Source organism: Macrobrachium nipponense, chromosome 24 (genome assembly GCF_015104395.2).
Source record: "Macrobrachium nipponense isolate FS-2020 chromosome 24, ASM1510439v2, whole genome shotgun sequence".
Classification (NCBI taxonomy): domain Eukaryota; kingdom Metazoa; phylum Arthropoda; class Malacostraca; order Decapoda; family Palaemonidae; genus Macrobrachium; species Macrobrachium nipponense.
In genome coordinates this window covers 27,661,362-27,680,977 of record NC_061091.1, presented here as the reverse complement: position 1 = coordinate 27,680,977, position 19,616 = coordinate 27,661,362, and the positions used below count along the sequence as shown (strand labels likewise).

General features: G+C 38.9%; 1 protein-coding gene across 1 annotated transcript in view; it reads right to left on the bottom strand.

Annotated features, from left to right (window-relative positions):
- Positions 1-19,616, bottom strand: part of LOC135205539 (uncharacterized) — a 133,310-nt gene that overhangs the window by 25,765 nt on the left and 87,929 nt on the right. The window contains exon 2 of the mRNA XM_064236296.1: positions 1,037-2,527. Within this exon, the coding sequence (XP_064092366.1) occupies positions 1,037-1,205 (169 nt within the window). The 5' untranslated portion in view covers positions 1,206-2,527. The remainder of the gene's footprint in view (positions 1-1,036; positions 2,528-19,616) is intronic.

Sequence of the window (19,616 nt, the reverse complement as noted above, 5' to 3'; positions counted from 1 at the left end):
CTCATTCCTCTCTCTCTCGTCTCTCTCTCTCTCGTCTCTCTTTCTCTCTCTCTCTCTCTCTCTCTTCCCAAGGTATGGCCAGGCCTTTGAGAGTTTCTGCGTCAAGTTTTGGAGCCACACAGCATTTTGCTCTTCAAAGTTCCCCAAAAATTTAATTCGTTTTCTCGAGCTCTTTAGTGGTTAATGGGTCTTTGCAATGCTTTGCTTGTCAGCTAAGCTGCCAGGTTTTCTTTTTTTTTTTTTTTTAGAATATGATGCGAGAAGCATCTGGAGAATGGAAAGTGTAAAAAATATTGAAATGTTCCGTCCTTTTTGGTGAAAAATTATAAGATTATTTGTGCTTTGGTGATACCGGCCTGAAATAATAGAATTAACTGGATATAATTAATGGGTAAAGTGAAGCGTTTTACTCTAATGACTCTAAACACCCAAATACTTCTTACTTTCTTATTTATTTCTGTCTTTTACCACTTGCTTCATCAACTGAAATGGATTAAAGTTAGCAGGTAAAGCCTTAAATTTTTGTTAGATAAAACAAGATAAGAAAGGAGAAAGTAAACATAAACCATGAACTATCATGTAGAGAATCTGGAAAGAAGTAATGCAGCTGTGGACAATAGGAAAGTTTCCTAAGTAGTCAAGTTGCAGATAAAAAGCTGTACTTCAAAGAGCAATAAATTTTCTGTAAGAAAGATCAGTTATATGGCTCAGAAATTATCAATCAACACCTATTTAAGTGAAAGTTCCAATTTTAATAAATTTGTAGATATGAAATTGGGAGGTGGACGAGTTTCAGCTGCAGATAAAAAGTTATAATTCAAAGCGCAGTAAATGATACTTAATAAAGAAAAATTAATCAATTATAAGACTGGAATTATCAGTCGGTGGAACTTCAATTTAGATACATTTGCAGTTTTTACAAAAAAGTTCAGTAATCAATGATCAGAAATGATCAGTCAATTCCTATTTAAATGAAAGTTCCAGTTTAGATAAATTTGTTGTTTTTACAAAAGAGTTCAGTTGATTTCGAACTCACCAACATCCAGCGTTGGCACCTCCGCCACGACGTTCGGTCTGACGTCCTTTGCAGATCCCAGAGTCGACAGGAGGACTCCCACCAGAGTCCACAACCACCTGGCACTCCAGAAAAGGGTAGGATCCTTCGTCCACTGCAGGACTCCCAGCTTCCAAAACGCCAGTATCATTGGAATCCCGTGTATTGAGAGGGATGCAGTTTTTCCCACCGTTCTGCTTACGTTGTGTTTCCAATCCGCTCCCTCTCCGTTTCCGATCCGATTCCGTTCCGCTCCCGATCCGTTTCCGATCCGTTTCCGTTCCGCTTCCGATCCGTTTCCGTTCCGCTTCCGATCCGTTTCCGATTGCTCCTGCTCTGTTCCAGTTCAGGTCCCGATCCGTTCGTGTTTCTCTCCCGTCAGTTTATTGGCAATTGCCAGATACGATTATTGGGCAACTGGGCATTACTGGTCGTAATTGGAAGTGACAAGTGATGGCTGACTATTGCAGAGTGTGAAGTCTGATATCGAAGAGGAAAGTGAACCCATCATCCTCCGATCACTTCTGGCCCAAATACTCACCAGATGAATAACTTTTCAGATGAATTCGTGAAAAACGTTGCAGACGTTTGCATAGTTTCCAGGGATATTCTCGGGGAACGTAATTCTATTGTCTGAGTCTTTAGTTATGCACAAAACGAAGACTTGAGATTTTCTGTGCAGTGTAATTAATGTTGTTGTGAAACTCACTGCCAAGGTTCTAGCAGGACACTGATCAAGAGCCATGGCAGTCGCCTGTCATTCTGAATGCGGTCAGGAAATAGTAAATGAAGAAATGATGGGCAGTATATCACATTTGAGCGCTAAGTAAATGCAAACAATATTTCTCCATTAAGGTTTTAGTGATCTCGATGAGTTTTCAATTCTGGGCGTTCCTAAACAGAAAAATTAAGTGATTCAAGATCATAAGAAGGACATACTCTCAGAGCAGTGTTTCATGATTATCTCATATCAGTAATTAAAGGAAAAAGTATTGAAGAGTTATCTTCAAGAAGAACTATTTAAAATAAAATTCTTTATGAATATATGTTAACCACCATTCATATTCAGAAATCACTTTTAACAATTTTCTAATACTTTAGAACTTTATCCATTAGACTTAATTCCTTGTGATGAATTCAAATGAGGATATAATCATCTCCGATGAAGAATAACAGCAATGCTGCCGCTCTAAGAAATTATCATTGTTTTTTTCAGAAATGGTCAAATTACGTCAAAATCACTTGTAACACCTGTTATTCGTCACGAAGGGAGTTGATTACGCTGCAATTCGGGGCAAATCGCCTGCCAGAACTCTAAATAAAGTCAAATCTAGACTGACAGTGACTCAAACACACATAATCACAGGCACGAGCGCTGAGCAAAGACATGTAGATGGCTCTGTATATTACTGAAGAATCTTGAGTCAGATTTCGAGTGCTGAAATCATTCGAGGGTGTCGATGGTGCATTTTCCTGGTAAGAGAAAAGAAAATGTTCATCTTATTATGCATACCGTTAATTAAGCTATTCAGTTTAGAATCTCAACTTTGAAGCTGGAAATTGAATGGGAGTTATTCATCAGGAGCACAGGTGATAAACAATATAATGGTTTCCTCAAGACTTAAATTTTTGTTTTGTAGGCCACTTGGTTCCAAAATTTTGATCTATGTTTTACGCAAAGATTAAATTCAACCTCTGAATAATTATGATGAAAGTGAAGATAAGAGATTTTTTTATATTCTTGGCTGACCATGATATATGTGAGTAATTAATTAAATATAAAAAAAAACTTTGTCTCTATTTATAAGGCAATGTGTATCCGCATTAGGCAAAGGAAACGGTCCTTCGGGCTGGACGACGGCACGTATAATATGGAGTTTGTATCCCGTAGACTATCTTTGGTCTTGGGTGTAACAAAGATAGTCTACAGGTTATAAAGGTTATTTAGTGCTTATATATAAGTTTGCAGAATGAAGGTCCCTTCGTCTAGGCTTCAAGACTGAAAGTAACGTCCCGATTCAGGACGAGTCGTCCCGACTCTCTCTTACATCACCCGTCAATTAGAACTTTTAGGAGTTCAAGCGAAGATGCAGTGCATTACTACCCTAGAACAATTCTCCTTGTATTTTAAGAATTTGCTTACAGTTTTATACTTTTATTTACAGTTTTATACTTTTATTCATTTTTTCTTTTCTAATTGCTGATCTCCTCTGTCTGCATTGCCTATTACCTTCTGTTACTTCTTTCAAATGAACATCATAATGTTATTTGGAAGCTTGAATTTTAAGTCAGTGGCCCTTTGGTGGGCTTGTCCTATTTGAGTAGGGTTCATCTTCTGAATAATAATAATTATAACACTTTAACGATACGGGTACAATATACTCTGTTTTTTTCCATCTGTCCATCCGCCTGTGGTGTTTGCGTATGGTAACACTGCGTCCCGGGCTTTAGATAGTTACATTCATCTTACATTCAACAATAATAGCAATATCCTGTTTCCAATATTAACAGTGTAATTCGCATACAGTAAATTATTAAAACACTTTTCAGTTGCAAATGTACACCAAGATATCCTTTTATTTACCTAAAACTTACACAGCGTAATTATCTAAAGCCCGGGACACAGTGTTACCATACACAAACACCACAGGCTGGTGGACAGATGGAAAAAAATAGAGTATAGTTACGAATAATCTCTGATATTTTGAAACCTATTAAACTGCTCATGACCTCTTCCAACTATTTCCTCTTTCTTCAATATTTCGCTTAAAATCTCCGGACGAAAAATTGTCTAAAGTTTTAGGAGAGGATAAATATTCATAATCCTGTCCACTCCGTCCGCCTTTTTATTTCTATTTTTTTTCTGAAAATTGCAATATCGCGAGGGAGTTTTTCTTAGCTTGGCAAAATGATGCACAAGAATGACTTCCCCTTTTCAATAGGATTTCATTTTTAAGAGACTTTTTATTTTCCATTTATAAACTGATCCCCTTCAGATGGGAAAATGTTGATATATTTATTTTTCATTCAGCAATTGATGCGTAACTTGACATCTGAATTTCGAAGAGATTTGAAGGTTTTTTGAGATGCCGTGTAACGTTTATTTATAGTTGTAAAGGTTTATGAAAATTTACAATGGTTTGATAACGTATTATTATCTAAATACTAAGTTAAACGTATTCTATCTAATTAATGATTCTGCCTTTAAAACAAATCTAACCATCTTTGCACGTTAACTTTCAAAAGTGTACGACTTCGTAACCAAATTTTCCTTTGAATTTCCGACAGTTTAACTAACCACAGACTAAGTCAACAGCTTTGAAATTGCTTCCTTAAATCATTTATCGTCGATACGCTTAGCCTTGAATATCAAGTGGGAATAAAAGAAGTCATGATGTCCTTGTTGAGATTCAAACCAATTCACTCTAGGTTTACAGGAGGTTTACTAATGTACTGCACTACGAAGCCTATAGGATAAGATACCTTTAATACTGACCTATCTCTCTCTCTCTCTCTCTCTCTCTCTCTCTCTCTCTCTCTCTCTATATATATATATATATATATATTATATATATATATTTATATATATATATATATGTGTGTGTGTGTGTGTGTGTGTGTGTGTGTGTGTGTGTGTATAATGTATATTCATAGTTTATAGTTGGGGCCTAATAAACTTACCATAAAGATTTTACTGATCTGACTGTTCATATACAAGTATGAAACAAAAGAGAAGGAATAAGGCTGAACGCCTTTACTTCAGAAGAATTTTGGAGATAAACTCTTAGGATAACTAAATTACATGTATTATCGACACAAAACTCAGAAGATAAAGAGGAATGAGGTAGACCACTGAGGTCCTGCTGCAGCACAAAAATGAATAGTATACGTTAACTGGGGGCCGGGAATTTCACTTCAATGGCACAGTTCAGAGGGTTGCAATACAGTCGTGGCAGAGGGGTCCATAGCGACAACCACTCCATTCTGCAAATGGAGAGAGGCATACGATCACTTGATGAATTATCATTTAATGCCGAGACTACGAGGCTAGCGCTGAGGGCGGCAGAAATCCTCTTTCATAGAACAATACTGAATAAACTTACGGCACGAATTTATTATGGCAGGTCAGGTCTATGCAAGAATTGGACTGTGAAACGGAAAGTTTTAGGAGAAGAAAAAATAAAAAATAAAAACTACGTGACTGGACAACCTCAGTCTCCTTTTACTATACCTTAATTCTAAAGAGGTGGCTGCTTGTAGTCATATGAATTTGGGGGAGGGGGGAAGATTGGTACTATGATTAAGATACTAGGACTGAGTTACTCAGCCTTGTAAGGGTATAGGCTTTGAAGGAGCAGGTGATCAGATGTGACTCGCATAGCGGCGATCTCGGTTCTCTCTCCAATTTCTGCGATGCTGTCCTATCTATCGGTACTGAGGATTACTGCCTTTTTGGAAAGTGGTTAAATGCTCCCGATTTTCGCCTTTTTGGCGAAGGTTGGTCAGTAATTTGTGCCCCAAGCCTTGCATAAGATCTGGTCATCTTTCATCAGTGCCAGGGGTCATTCAGCTGGCGAGGTATTGTCTCCGAGTTCGGGACAGTAATCTGGAATAAGATGCTTATGGCAGTCACAATCTCAAGAGAGGATAAGAAGCAACCAGGGAGATCAGGAGATTGGAGAAGTTATTTTCCCATGACCGACTGTCTGCGCGTAGGGTTTGTTTCCCGAGATTCCGGGATCCCGGATAATTTTCAAGGTTTAATAATCCCGGGATATTTTTACAAAACCCGGGAAATCCCTGGATAAAATTAAGTACAAAAATAGGGACCAATTTGACTGCATAATGGTTGTAGAGTTGTTGTTCTGTTTGTATTTATTTATACTGTACGTACAAACAATTTCTGACATTATCTTTAGGACAATAATGATAGATGTCTAGATTATGTCACTGTTTTGATTTTTATACAAAATACTTTATATTTTCAGTGAATTGTATTTTCCCATAAACAGCATCTTGCTAGTTGCAAAATTGCAAGTTGCAACACTTTTGCAAGATAACGCCTGACAAATATATCCTTGAAGTCAAGATAACGCTTTAGTTCCATTGTTACCAGTTTCTCGCAGTAGCTAAATCTATAGAGGACAGGGATATAAAACCATGACAAAATAATCATGTACAAGTTTACAGATTTTTCAAGAGGAACATATTCCTTCTTTATCATGTGGAAACGTAGTATTACTGTTTAGTGTTTACCCAATGATATATCTGGGACGATAATCACGCGAAGCACTCCCATATATATATATATATATATATATATATATATATATATTATATATATATATATATATATATATATATATATATATATATTATATAATATATATATAATGGAATGCATTGTCGCTTCTAGAAAGTCGGATCTTTAATAAAAAGAGTATGGCCAGCAGAAACTTCAGCATTTTTTTCGTTAAAACTTTATTTTCATCGAACGCCTCACGTTTCGGGATACAAATCCCATCTTCAGGGCTAAAAACAAGGAAAAAATTAAAATTCTATACATTAAATCAGACCTAAAATGGGGCACAGTAATAATTATGCTATTTAAAAAAATATATATATAGATTAATTAACAATATATCAGTGAAATTCGAATTTTATATAATTCGAATTTCACTGATATATTGTTAATTAATCTATATATATATTTTTTTAAATAGCATATTTATTAACTGTGCCACCATTTTAGTCTGAATTTAATGTATAGAATTTAATTTTTCTTTTCCCTTTTTTTTTTTCCTTGTTTTTAGCCCTGAAGATGGGATTTGTATCCCGAAACGTAGGCGTTCGATGAAAATAAAGTTTAACGAAAAAAATGCTGAAGTTTCTGCTGGCCATACTCTTTTTATTATATATATATATATATATATATATATATATATATATATATATATATATATATATATATGTATATATATATACACATATATATATATATATATATGGGAGTGCTTCGCGTGATTATCGTCCCCTGTGGAATTCGCTTATTTATGAAGTCACGTGCATATACTGTGATTTTTTTAAGCATATATATATATATATATATATATATAGAAATATATAATATATATATTATATATATATATACATATATATATATATATATATATATATTATATATATATATATACATATATACATAGTCTTAATAGACAATTCCTGCTCTTTTCTATAAAACCTTCATATATCATCTTAGCCGTTCGTATGACTTTTCCTGTAACAATGAATAAAGATTTTTGATCTGCTATCCAAACAGACTTCTCTATTTTAGTTTTTTCCCCACATTAAAAATAACTCCCTCCAAATTCTTTATTACCCCATTCCATCACACCAACGCTTTCATCGTAATATGTATCCCCGTCCCTGCCATTTTCCATCTTTTCACAGATGTATCTTCGGAGGATTAAAGACTCCCCCACTTTTATATTGAATGATAATCCATCACTCAGAACTAATTTCGTGAAGAAACTCGAGTGTGGTTTTCCTTCGAAGCCCTCTTCATAATCTAATCTCCCTCCCTGAAACACCTGCGGTCTCTGTTCGGACGCCTCTTCTGTGTGACTTGCTTCTCAATTCGCTTCTCCCTCCCTACCTTCCTCGGCAAGGGAGGGCCTGTTCTCTCCCCCTCTCTCGGTAGAGAGGGTAGGGAGGGTCTGTTCTCCCTTCCTCAGCAGAGAGGGTAGGAAGGTCCTGCTCTCACTCTCTCAGTAAAGAGGTCCTGTTCTCTCCCCCTCCCTCAGTAAAGAAGGTGGGGAGGTCCAGTTCCCTCCCTTGGTAGAGAGAACCTGTTCTCCCTCCCAAAATAGGGAGGTCCTGTTCTCCCTCCTTCCCTCAATTCCTCGGTAGACAGGGCCTTTTTTCCCTCCCTCCCTCGGTTGAGAGGTGATTTTCTCCCTCCTTTGGTGGAGAGGGTCTGTCCTCTCTCCCTTGGTAGAGGTCTGTTCTCCCTCCCTCGGTAGAGAGGTCAAGTTCTTCCTCCTTCCGTAGAGAGGGTCTGTTCTCCCTCCCTCAGTAGAGGGGCTCTGTTCTCCCCTCATTCAGTAGGTAAGTCATTTCTCCCTATCTCCCTCACTCGGTAGAGAGGTCCTGCTCCCTACCTCAGTAGATGGGTCCTGTTCTCCCATCACTCAGTAGATAGTGAGGTCCTATTCTCCTTCCCTCGGTAGAGAGGGTAGAGAGGGCCTGTTCTCTCTCCTTCCCTTGGTAGAGAGGGCCTTTTCTCCCTCCTTCCCTTGGTAGAGAGGGCCTTTTCTCCCTCCTTCCCTTGGTAGAAAGGTTCTGCTCTCCCTCCTTCCCTTGGTAGAGAGGGCCTGTTCTCACACAGGCCCTCCTTCCTTTGGTAGAGAGGTCCTGTTCTCCCTCCCTTCATCGAGAGAGAGAATAAGGAGGTCATGTCATCTCCCTCCCTCGGCAGAATAGATAGGGAGGTCTTGTTCTCCCTCTCTCGGTAGAGAGGATAGAGAGGACTTGCTCTCTCTCTCTCTCTCTCTCTCTCTCTCTCTCTCTCTCTCTCGGTAGAAAGTGCCTTTTCTTCCTCATTCGGTAGAGAGGGCCTTTTCTGCCTCTCTTTGTAGAGAGGTTAGATATGTCCTATTCTCCGTCCCTCGGTAGAGAAGGTATGGAGATCCTGTTCTCTCTCCCTTGGTAGAAAGGACAGAGAGAGCCCGTTCCTACTCCTTCCCTTCGTAGCGCAGTCCTGTTCTCCCTCCTTCGGTAGAGAGCACCCATTCTCCCTCCCTCCCTCAGTAGAGAGCGTAGGGAGGTCCTGTTCTCTCCTTCACTCGGTAGAGGTCCCTGTTCTCCCTTCCTCGGTAGAGAGATCCTGTTCTCTCTCTCCCTCCCTCGGTAGAGAGGTCCTGATCTCCCCCTCCCCAACTTGGTAGAGGTCCTTCTCCCTACCTCCGTCCCTAGGTAGAAAGGTCCTTTCTCCATCCCTCCCTCGGCAGGGAGGTCCTGCTCTCCCTCGATAACAATTCTTTCTCCGTCCCTCCCTCGGCAGGGAGGACCTTTCTCCGACCCTCCCTCGGTAAAGGGGTCCTTTCTCCGTCCCTCCCTCCCTCCCTCGGCAGGGAGAGCCTTTTTCCGTCCCTCCCTCCCTCGGTAGAGAGGTCCCGAATTCTTTAGACAGTCGAATTGTCTCAAATACGGTCGAGTTTTCAGTTGGTGTATTCAGGTGACATCGTTATTTCTTATTTACGTTTCTGATAAAGTATTATTTTGATATACATTTTTCTTTTTTTCTCTTTACTATTTTTTACTTCATTATCTTGCATTTTATTATTTTTTATCTTTTATAATAGTTGATCTCTTTGTTTCTGCATTTCTTTTCAAATGAACACCTATTGTTTGGAAGCTAGAATTTTAAATCAGTGACTACGTTGGGCTTATTCCATATGAATGGGGTTTACCTTCTGAATAATAATATAATAATAATAATATAATAATAATAATAATAATAATAATAATAATAATAATAATAATAATAATAATAATAATAATAATAATAATAATAATAAGTTTTCTGTTCTCACATATTTTTTAACTTTTGACATTGCAAATATAAAAAATTTTTCTTTTATAAATTAAGGTTCACCTATCATAAGGACACTGACATCACCTGGTCCGTGAAATCGTTGGTAGATATTTTTTCGATATTTAACTAGATTTATTCTTATTTCTTCCTGTTGGATTTTTATTATTTCCAAATGTCAAAAACTATTTTATAAGAGACCCACCACTTCAAATAATTACCGTCCTGTGTTTATGTGTGTTTATGCGTGTGTGTGTGTGTGTGTGTGTGTGTCTGTTTCAGTTCCGGATATAAGCTTGCTAACTTTGTCTTCCTTCCCTCCTTCCTTTCCACTCCAAAATTCTTCCTAGACCCTTTTAATATTCGTGATTATCATCCCTTCTTCTCTTCCCTTCCCCTTCTGCTGATTCGTCCTTTTTGGGCCAACCCTTCTCTTTGCCCAGCCCTCTACAGCGAGGAAGCCCCTTCAAATATTTACCACTTTTTCTATACTTCCTTCACTCGTATTTCAAAAAATGCCTCAAGTTCTGTTCCCCTCCAGACACCTTTACTTCTTCATCCATTATATAGAATGGAGACCAACCTTCAGTTATTTCCGAGCTTCTTCTTGTCTTTTTGTTCGTAATGGCTCTCTCTTTACAACGGCTCGCACTCTCATACTATGAAGTGTCACATCACTCGCGATTCGTTTCAATTATTTCCAAATTATCATCGGGCATTTTCTGGTCCGAATTCGTTTAGCCTTTTTCGTTCTATATTGTTTATTTTCTCATACGTTCTTCTTCTTCTTTTTCTTCTTCTTCTTCTTCTTCTTCGTGCTTTCCTCTACACCCTGTATTTATTAATCCCTCCATCCCTCCTCTTTCCTTCTGTACTCTGGTATATGTTGAGAGGTATCGCAGACTCTCGCTTTTTCCTTGTTCAGATATGAAGAATTTCATATTAGATCCCCTTCCTCTCTCTCTCTCTCTCTCTCTCTCTCTCTCTCTCTCTCTCTCTCTCTCTCTCTCTCCCTTCTTTCTTTATTCTTGCATATTTGTCAGGAGGTATCACATATTCTCTCATGTCCCCTGTTCGAATATAAAGAATTTCATATCGATTCCACTTCTCTCTCTCTCTCTCTCTCTCTCTCTCTCTCTCTCTCTCTCTTCCTCCTTCTTTATTGTCGTATTTTTCTTGACGTATCAAATATTCTCTCTAATTTCCTGTTTAATCATGAAATATGAAGTACTTCATATTAACCTCTCTCTCTCTCTCTCTCTCTCTCTCTCTCTCTCTCTCTCTCTCTCTCTCTCTCTCTCTCTCTCTATGTTTTTATCTATTTATTGGGCAATATAAAAGAAATGTCTATTTCCATTCATTTTGTTTTGATTCAGTAATCCAGTTACTCGGGCGAGCTGAAACTGAGTTAAACTGGAAATTTGAAAAGTCATCGGAAAAATTCTGTTTCGCTTTTTGAATATATATATATATATATATATATATATATATATATATATATATATATATATATATATATATATATGTATATATATATATGTATATATATATATATATGATAATAAACATAGATAAGATGCGTTTTTATCAGTAAGACACATGAATGAGAGACAGACAGACAGAGATAGACAGAGAGCTCGTAAATGTTATCTATTCAAGTCCAGCACTTTTCGGGCAGAAGTAAAAAGATTTATAGAGAGAGAGAGAGAGAGAGAGAGAGAGAGATCATGAATATTATCCATTCAAGTCCAACGCTTTTCTGGTAAAAGTGAAAAAGATTAAACCTGTATTTTACGTCTAAAGCGAAACTCAGGCCTGTAGGAAAAATTCGTAAAGAACAGTGTTGGAAATTCATCGTCTAATTCTAAATTGTGTTACAGCCTTGAGGAAGAGGTTAAAAATACGTCCCTTTTTTTCAGGTCTAAATCTTGATATACTTTTAAAACTATCTTACACGGAGAATCCCTTACCCTAAAAAAGAACGGTTTTATTATTATTATTATTATTATTATTATTATTATTATTATTATTATTATTATTATTATTATTATTATTATTATTATTATTATTGTTGTTGTTGTTGTTGTTGTTGTTATTATTATTCAGAAGATAAACCCTATTCAAATGGACCAAGCACACCACATGAGGCATTGACTTGAAATTCAAGCTTCCTAACATAGTGTTCATTTGAAAGAAGCTACAGAAGTTAACATGAAGCAACGAATAGAGGAAATTAGTTATTAGAAAAGAAAATATAAAGCAACAAATTAATAAATAAAGAGATCAAAATGTAAGTAAATTGTTAACATGCTACGAGAATTACCTCGGGGTAGTAATGCGTTGCATCTTCGCTTAAACCTTTTATCTTTTTAAAGAACTGGATTGTTCTTCATATTCTTCGACTGTGAGGATGCTGTGATCTTGTTAAGAATATCCCAGAGATTGCAGCGAGAGTTGCCTGGGGCCCAAACGAGATTTTTATACGTTGACTAGTCCTAAAATAACAATCTTTTCCATCCAAAGATTTCTCGTCTTATTGTGATAGCTGGCGTAGAATAAACACCGTCTGGGACAATCTTATTTAAAAGACTTGAAACTCGTAGTTTTATACTAACTTGCAACCACGTATAACGAATTCTGGTCTTGTCGAAATCGTATGATAAAAAATTTTCGATTTTCAGATAACATTTTTGGACAGCTTAATATCCAATTAAGCATATTAAGGTGCTCTAGCCCAAAATATAGACTTATAACTAACACTTTCATCTTATTTTATAGCCTAGTCAACTGATGGATCTGTACAGAACATCGAAATAACAGTGATAAAGAATTATAAGATAGAATTTAGTTTACCGGAGTTTTTCGAGTAGTTATCCCTTCAACGAACCACGTTTTCTATGATGGAAAATGTGTCTTCCTGTTTTGAGGTATGACTTTGTTTTTTTTTTATTTATTAATGAATAATTACGTTCCAGAAATCATTAATGCAATGACATGAATAAGGGCAAGAATAACATATAATAATAATAATAATACGATAAGAGTAACCATATAATATTGTATAACTTATGAGATTCTCATTACGAAACCATCTTAACAATATATTAATGTCATGAGGTTTTTTCGATATTCATGTTTTGATGAAGAAAATTTATGTTCAAAATTTTGCGTTATGTTATAATGAAAACAAAATTTATGAGAAAATTAGTCAAAACAGCATTTGAAAAATTACTGCCTATTATATCTCGCTGTCAGTGTAAACACCACTTGCTATATTATTTAACAAACATCACTTACAAACGAATATCTGTTTTAATATAGGATTACGCTATTTTAGGTTAGCGTTCAATTAAGAGAAATGGGAAATTCAACAGGGTTTAACTATTTAGGAAAATAATATATCATGTTTAAAGAGGTTAACGTGCCATTGAGGTTGCTGCATAAGCAGTAATTTATAATATTTTTAATTATTATTATAATAATATGTTTACATTACCGGTACAAGCACTGGTATTATTATTTTCATTACTAATATAATGATGCGATTCAGTAATCCACAAACAGAAAAATAATTAACCAAACATGCAACTTCAAGAAATTTATATAAATAAATAAACATCAATAGAATTATAGCCAAACAGTTAAAGACAAAGTCATATTTGCCTAAATCCTCTTTTCCTCTCATCAAGGGACTCCGGAGAGGGATAGCACTACGGCTCTCTCTCTCTCTCTCTCTCTCTCTCTCTCTCTCTCTCCTCTCTCATCTCTCTCTCTCTCTCTCTCTCTATCTCTCTTCTCATTTTGCACTTTTTTATGTGTATACGTAGGTAAACACAATATATATATATATATATATATATATTTTATATATATATATATATATATATAATAAGGTTTTTTTTTGCCACGAAGGAAAAAATGAAAAAGCGAGATAGCCGAGTACTTTCGGTCCTATTCGGACCCAGTAAAAGGGTCCAAATAGGACCGAAAGTACTCGGCTATCCGCTTTTTCATTTTTTTTCCTTCGTGGCAAAAAAAACCTTTATTTATACATAGCATCACGTTTTATATACTTCGTGATCAAGTTATTCATATATATATATATATATATATATATATATATATATATATATATATATATATATATATATATAAAAGAAAGAGCCTTAGTCCCATGTAATGACACAGTTAAAAGGAATATCATTGAATCTTGTTTTATCAAGTCAAATAATAGAAATGTTCTAAATTTAAGTCTTGGTTTATTTAAACTTGATGCTTTCATAATGAACAAAATTGTAGATAAATATAAGCAACAAAATTAATATATTCCGTTTTTACATGTTTTGGACTGTAAAGATACTTTGTAATTTCGGTTAGGGTCAGAATCTGTTTAAGTTTGTGACCGTGTGATATCCGATAATCCTGGATATCCCTTTTAATTTTTACCCTTTTGATAATTAACCATCTGGTATTCTGATCTTGTTTGTACCTGAGGCCTTCCTCTCCGATTGTACTTTAGTAGCTCCTTGACGATGTCTGAATAAAGACGAAAGCGCTTGGATTCCTGACTATCATTTCCCGTGGTATTCGCTTATTTATGAAGTCACGTGCATCTACTGTGATTTTTTTAAGAATATATATATATATATATATATATATAAATATATATATATATATGTATATACATATATATATATATATATATATATATATATATATATATATGATATATACTTCGTGATCAAGTTATTCATATATATACATATATATATATATAAAATAGTTGCAAGTCCGTCACAGGGCCTTAGCGCTCAGTAAGGAACATGTTAATCTGCCGAGTAATGTAACCTCTTTCTAAAATGGAGTTATTCGTGCCATTATCTAACGTGAGATGATATTCGTACCATTATCTAACGTGAGATCATGATTTTCATCATAAACCAAGACAACAGCTGTAGCTAACGACGTCTTCATGAACGCAATAAAAACTGGCCTGGACTATATACCGTTAACCATGATTCACTTGTTTAGTTAATTTAATTCCTCAATATTTTATACAGTGTTTGTTTGCTTTATATTGTGTATATATACTACATTATAATATATATATCTATATATATGATATATATATATATATATATATATATATAATTATATACATATAACATATATATATGTGTGCATGTGTGTGTATATTTCGCCATGTGCAAGAATCATAAACGAAACAGTAACTATTTGTCTTGTTTTCCAGTAGCCATCCTTATAGTATGGAAAACGGTTTATTAGTGATTTCTTTATTATATATATATATATATATATATATATATATATATATATATATATATATATATACATTATATAATGTATGCATGTCATTTATAACCCAATAAACCTTTCCCCAGTCTCCCCCCCCAAAAAAAAAAAAAAAAATCTTCATCTTTAAAATCGTAATGATCTTCCCGCTGGTTAATTATTTGTTCGAGTTTGTGAAGAGCAAACTCCTCTAAAAAGGAAATGAAGCAAGAATGAGTTTATTTAGAATCAAGGTTGACGTCCTGAGGGGCGTTAACATCATAAGAGCATGTAATGGAGGGCATTGGGCATGTTAGCTGACCACAGCAGGAGGATGTTGAGAGCGCTGTCAGCGCCCTACACTGGGAGAATTTCAATATGAATATTTTAATTATCTTGCAAATTAGACTTTACAGGAAGATTACTACTCCTATAAATGGAGACCACCATGTAAGAGATGCCCAAAGCAGAAAGGGAGTTTCCACCCCTCCCTCACCGCCCTGGGCATCTTTTCCTTCGTTTCTGTCTCTTTCAGCTTGGGGCAGAAAGGCTGGGGTGGGACCTCCCATACGGGCATATTCTATTCCTTCCTCTCCAGAGAGAGAGAGAGAGAGAGAGAGAGAGAGAGAGAGAGAGAGAGCTAGAGGCAGAGAGAGAGAGAGAGAGAGAGAAAGCTAGAGGCAAAGAGAGAGGGGTGGGAACTTCCTTCTTGGCCTGGGCATCTTCTCCTCTTCCTTGGTCGAGAGAGAGAGAGAGAGAGAGAGAGAGAGAGAGAGAGAGAGAAAAGAAGCCAGGGGCAGAGGGGGAGGGGTGGGACCTCCCATCCTGGCCTGGCCTAGGCATCTTCTCTCTCTCTCTCTCTCTCTCTCTCTCTCTCTCTCTCTCTCTCTCTCGAGTAAGGAAGAGAAGATACCCAGGGCAGGAAGGGAGGTCCCACTCCTCCCTTTCTGCCCCTAGCTTCTTTTCCTCTCTCTCTCTCTCTCTCTCTCTCTAGAGAGAGAGAGAGAGAGAGGAGGAAGAGGAGAAGATGCCCAGGGAAGGAAGGGAGTTCCCGCCCCTCCCTCTCTGCCCCTAGCTCCTTCTCTCTCTCTCTCTCTCTCTCTCTCTCTCTCTTCTCTCTCTCTAGAGAGGAAGGAGGAGAAGATGCCCAGGGCAGAAAGGGAGGTCCCACCCCTCCCTCTCTGCCCCTAGCTTCTTTTCCTCCCTCCCCCTCTCTCTCTCCTTCTCTCTCTCCCTCTCTCTCCAGAGAGAGGAAGGAAGAGGAGAAGATGCCCAAGGCAGAAAGGGAGGTCCCACCCCTCCCTCTCTGCCCCTAGCTTATTTTCCCCCTCCTTCTCTCTCTCTCGCTTTTTCTTTCTTTCTCTCTTTCTCTAGAGAGAATAAGGAAGAGAAGAAGATGCCCAGGGCAGAAAGGGAGGTCCCACCCATTCCTCTCTCTCTCTCTCTAGAGAGAGCGAGAGAGTGAGGAAGAGGAGAAGATGCCCAGGGAAGGACGATTGCGGGATCTGCAGGAAGGGCGAGGGTGAAATTTGGAGGAAGGACGAGGGTTGAATTTGAAGATATGACAAGGGTTGAATTTGAAGATATTACAAGGGTTGAATTTGAAGATATGGCGAGGGTTGAATTTGAAGATACGACGAGGATTTAATTTGAAGATATGACAAGGGTTGAATTTGAAGATATGACAAGGGTTGAATTTGAAGATATGGCGAGGGTTGAATTTGAAGATACGACGAGGATTGAATTTGAAGATATGACAAGGGTTGAATTTGAAGATATTACAAGGGTTGAATTAGAAGATATGGCGAGGGTTGAATTTGAAGATACGACGAGGATTGAATTTGAAGATATGACAAGGGTTGAATTTGAAGATATGACAAGGGTTGAATTTGAAGATATGGCGAGGGTTGAATTTGAAGATACGACGAGGATTGAATTTGAAGATATGACGAGGGTTGAATTTGAAGATATCACAAGGGTTGAATTTGAAGATATGGCGAGGGTTGAATTTGAAGATACGACGAGGATTGAATTTGAAGATATGACAAGGGTTGAATTGAAGATATGGCGAGGGTAGAATTTGAAGATACGACGAGGATTGAATTTGAAGATATGACGAGGGTTTAATTTGAAGATATGACAAGGGTTGAATTTGAAGATATGGCGAGGGTTGAATTTGAAGATACGACGAGGATTGAATTTGAAGATACGACAAGGGTTGAATTTGAAGATATGACAAGGGTTGAATTTGAAGATATGGCGAGGGTAGAATTTGAAGATACGACGAGGATTGAATTTGAAGATATGACGAGGGCGAGCTATGAAGGAAGGACGAGGGCTGGATGTCAAGTCAAGGTATATGAAGGAATGGCGAGGGCGGAATTTGTAAGAAGGGCGAGGGCGGGATTTGTAAGAAGGGCGAGGGCGGGATTTGTAAGAAGGGCGAGGGCGGGATTTGAAGGAAGGTCGAGGGGGGCTGGAGTTTCAAGTCAATCAATGTTTATAATGAAGGAAGGGCGAGGCGGGCAATCTAAGGAAGGCGAGGGCGGGATCTAGGAGGGTGTGGGTTTGAATCTAAAGGAAGGGCGAGGGGCTTGATTGAAGGAGGGCGGGAAGGGCGGGATTTGAACGGAAGGGCGGAGGGATGTAATTTGAAGGAAGGGCAAGGGCGGAATCTAAAGAAGGTCGAGGGCGGGATTTAAATAGGAATGCGGAAGGGCGGGTGGGATCTAAGGAAGGTCTGGATTTGGCGGGATTTGAAGGAAGGGCAAGGGCGGAATCTAAAGGAAGGTCGAGGGCGGGATTTAAAGGAAGGGCAAGGGCGGGATCTTAAGGAAGGTCGAGGGCGGGATTTGAAGGAAGGGCAAGGGCGGAATCTAAAGGAAGGTCGAGGGCGGGGTTTGAAGGTAAGGTCAAGGGCGGGGGGGATTTGAAGGAAGGGCAAGGGTGGAAATCTAAAGGAAGGTCCAAGGGCGGAATCTAAAGGAAGGTCAAGGGCGGGATTTAAAGGAAGGGCAAGGGGGCGGGATTGTGAAGGTAATGGTCGGGGAGTGCGGATTTGAAGGAAGGGCAAGGGAGCGGAATCTAAAGGAAGGTCGAGGGCGGGTATTTGAAGGAAGGTCCGAGGGCGGGATTTGAAGGAAGGGCAGGGTGGGATCATAAAGGCTGGGTGAACGGTGGAATTTGCAAGGAAGGGCAAGGGTGGGAATTTGAAGGAAGGGCCGAGGGTTGGAATTTGAAGGAAGGGCAAGGGCGGATTTAAAGGAAGGTCGAAGGGAAGGGAATTGGAAGGAAGGGCAAGGGCGGGATTTCTAAAGGAAGGGTCGGGGTGGAAGGCGGGATTTTCTTTAAGGAAAGGTCGAGGGCGGGATTTGAAGGAAGGGAAAAAAGGGCGGAATCTAAAGGAAGGTCCGTTTGGCGGGATTTGAAGAAGGGCAAGGGCGGAATCTTAAAGGCAAGGGCAAGGGGAACTTTAAAAGGAAAGGCGAGGGCGGGAAATTTAAAGGAAAGGCAGGGCGGAATTAAAGGAAGGTCGGTTGGGGGGAATTGGAAGGGAAGGGCAAGGGGGGGGGAATTTAAATTTAAAGGAAGGGTCGAGGGGGGATTTGAAGGAAGGTTCGAGGGCGGGATTTGAACAGGAAGGGTCGAAGGGCGGATTTGGGAAGGAAGGTCGAGGGCGGATTTGAAAGGAAAGGGTTGAGGGTGGAATTTGAAGGAAGGGCAAGGTGGGATCTAAAGAAGGGTGGAAGGGTTGGAATTTGGAAGGAAGGTCGAGGGTGGAATTTGGGAAGGAAGTCGGGGCGGATTCTAAAGGAAGTCGAGGGGGCGGAATTTGTAAGAAGTGGCGGAGGGCGGGAATTCGGAGGAAGGGGCAAAGGGCAAGGATCTAAAGGAAGGTCAAAGGGCGGAATTTAGTAAGAAGGGCAGTGGGCCGGGATTTGCAAGGAAGGGCAAGGGCAGGATTCTAAATGGAAGGTCAACGGGTCGGAATTTGTAGTAAGTCGAGGGCGGGAAATGGTGTAAGAAAGGTCGAGGGCTGGAATTTGTAAGATGGGCGCGGGTGGATTTGTAAACGAAGGTCGAGGGCGGTGCTTTAAAGGAAGGGCAAGGGCAGGATCTAAAGGAAGGTCGAGGGCGGAATTTGTAAGAAGGGCGAGGGAGGAATTTGTAAGAAGGGCGAGGGCGGAATTTGTAAGAAGGTCGAGGGCGGGATTTGAAGGAAGGGCAAGGGCAGGATCTAAAGGAAGGTCGAGGGCGGAATTTGTAAGAAGGGCGAGGGAGGAATTTGTAAGAAGGGCGAGGGTCGGAGGATTTGTAAGGCAAGGTCGAGGGGGGCGGGATTTAAAGGAAGGGCAAGGGTGACAGGATTCTAAAGGAAGGTCGAGGGCCGGGATTTGGTAAGAAGGTCTAGGGGCGGAATTTGGGTAAGACAGGGCGAAGGGAGGCAATTGGTGTAAGAAGGGCGGAGGGAGGAATTTGTAAGAATGGGCGGGAGGGAATTTGGTAATTAAGGGCGAGTGAGAATTGTAAGAAGGGTGAGGGAGGAATTTGTAAGAAGGGTGAGGGAGGAATTTGTAAGAAGGGCGAGGGAGGAATTTGTAAGAAGGGCGAGGGCGGGATTTAAAGGAAGGGCAAGGGCAGGATCTAAAGGAAGGTCGAGGGCGGAATTTGTAAGAA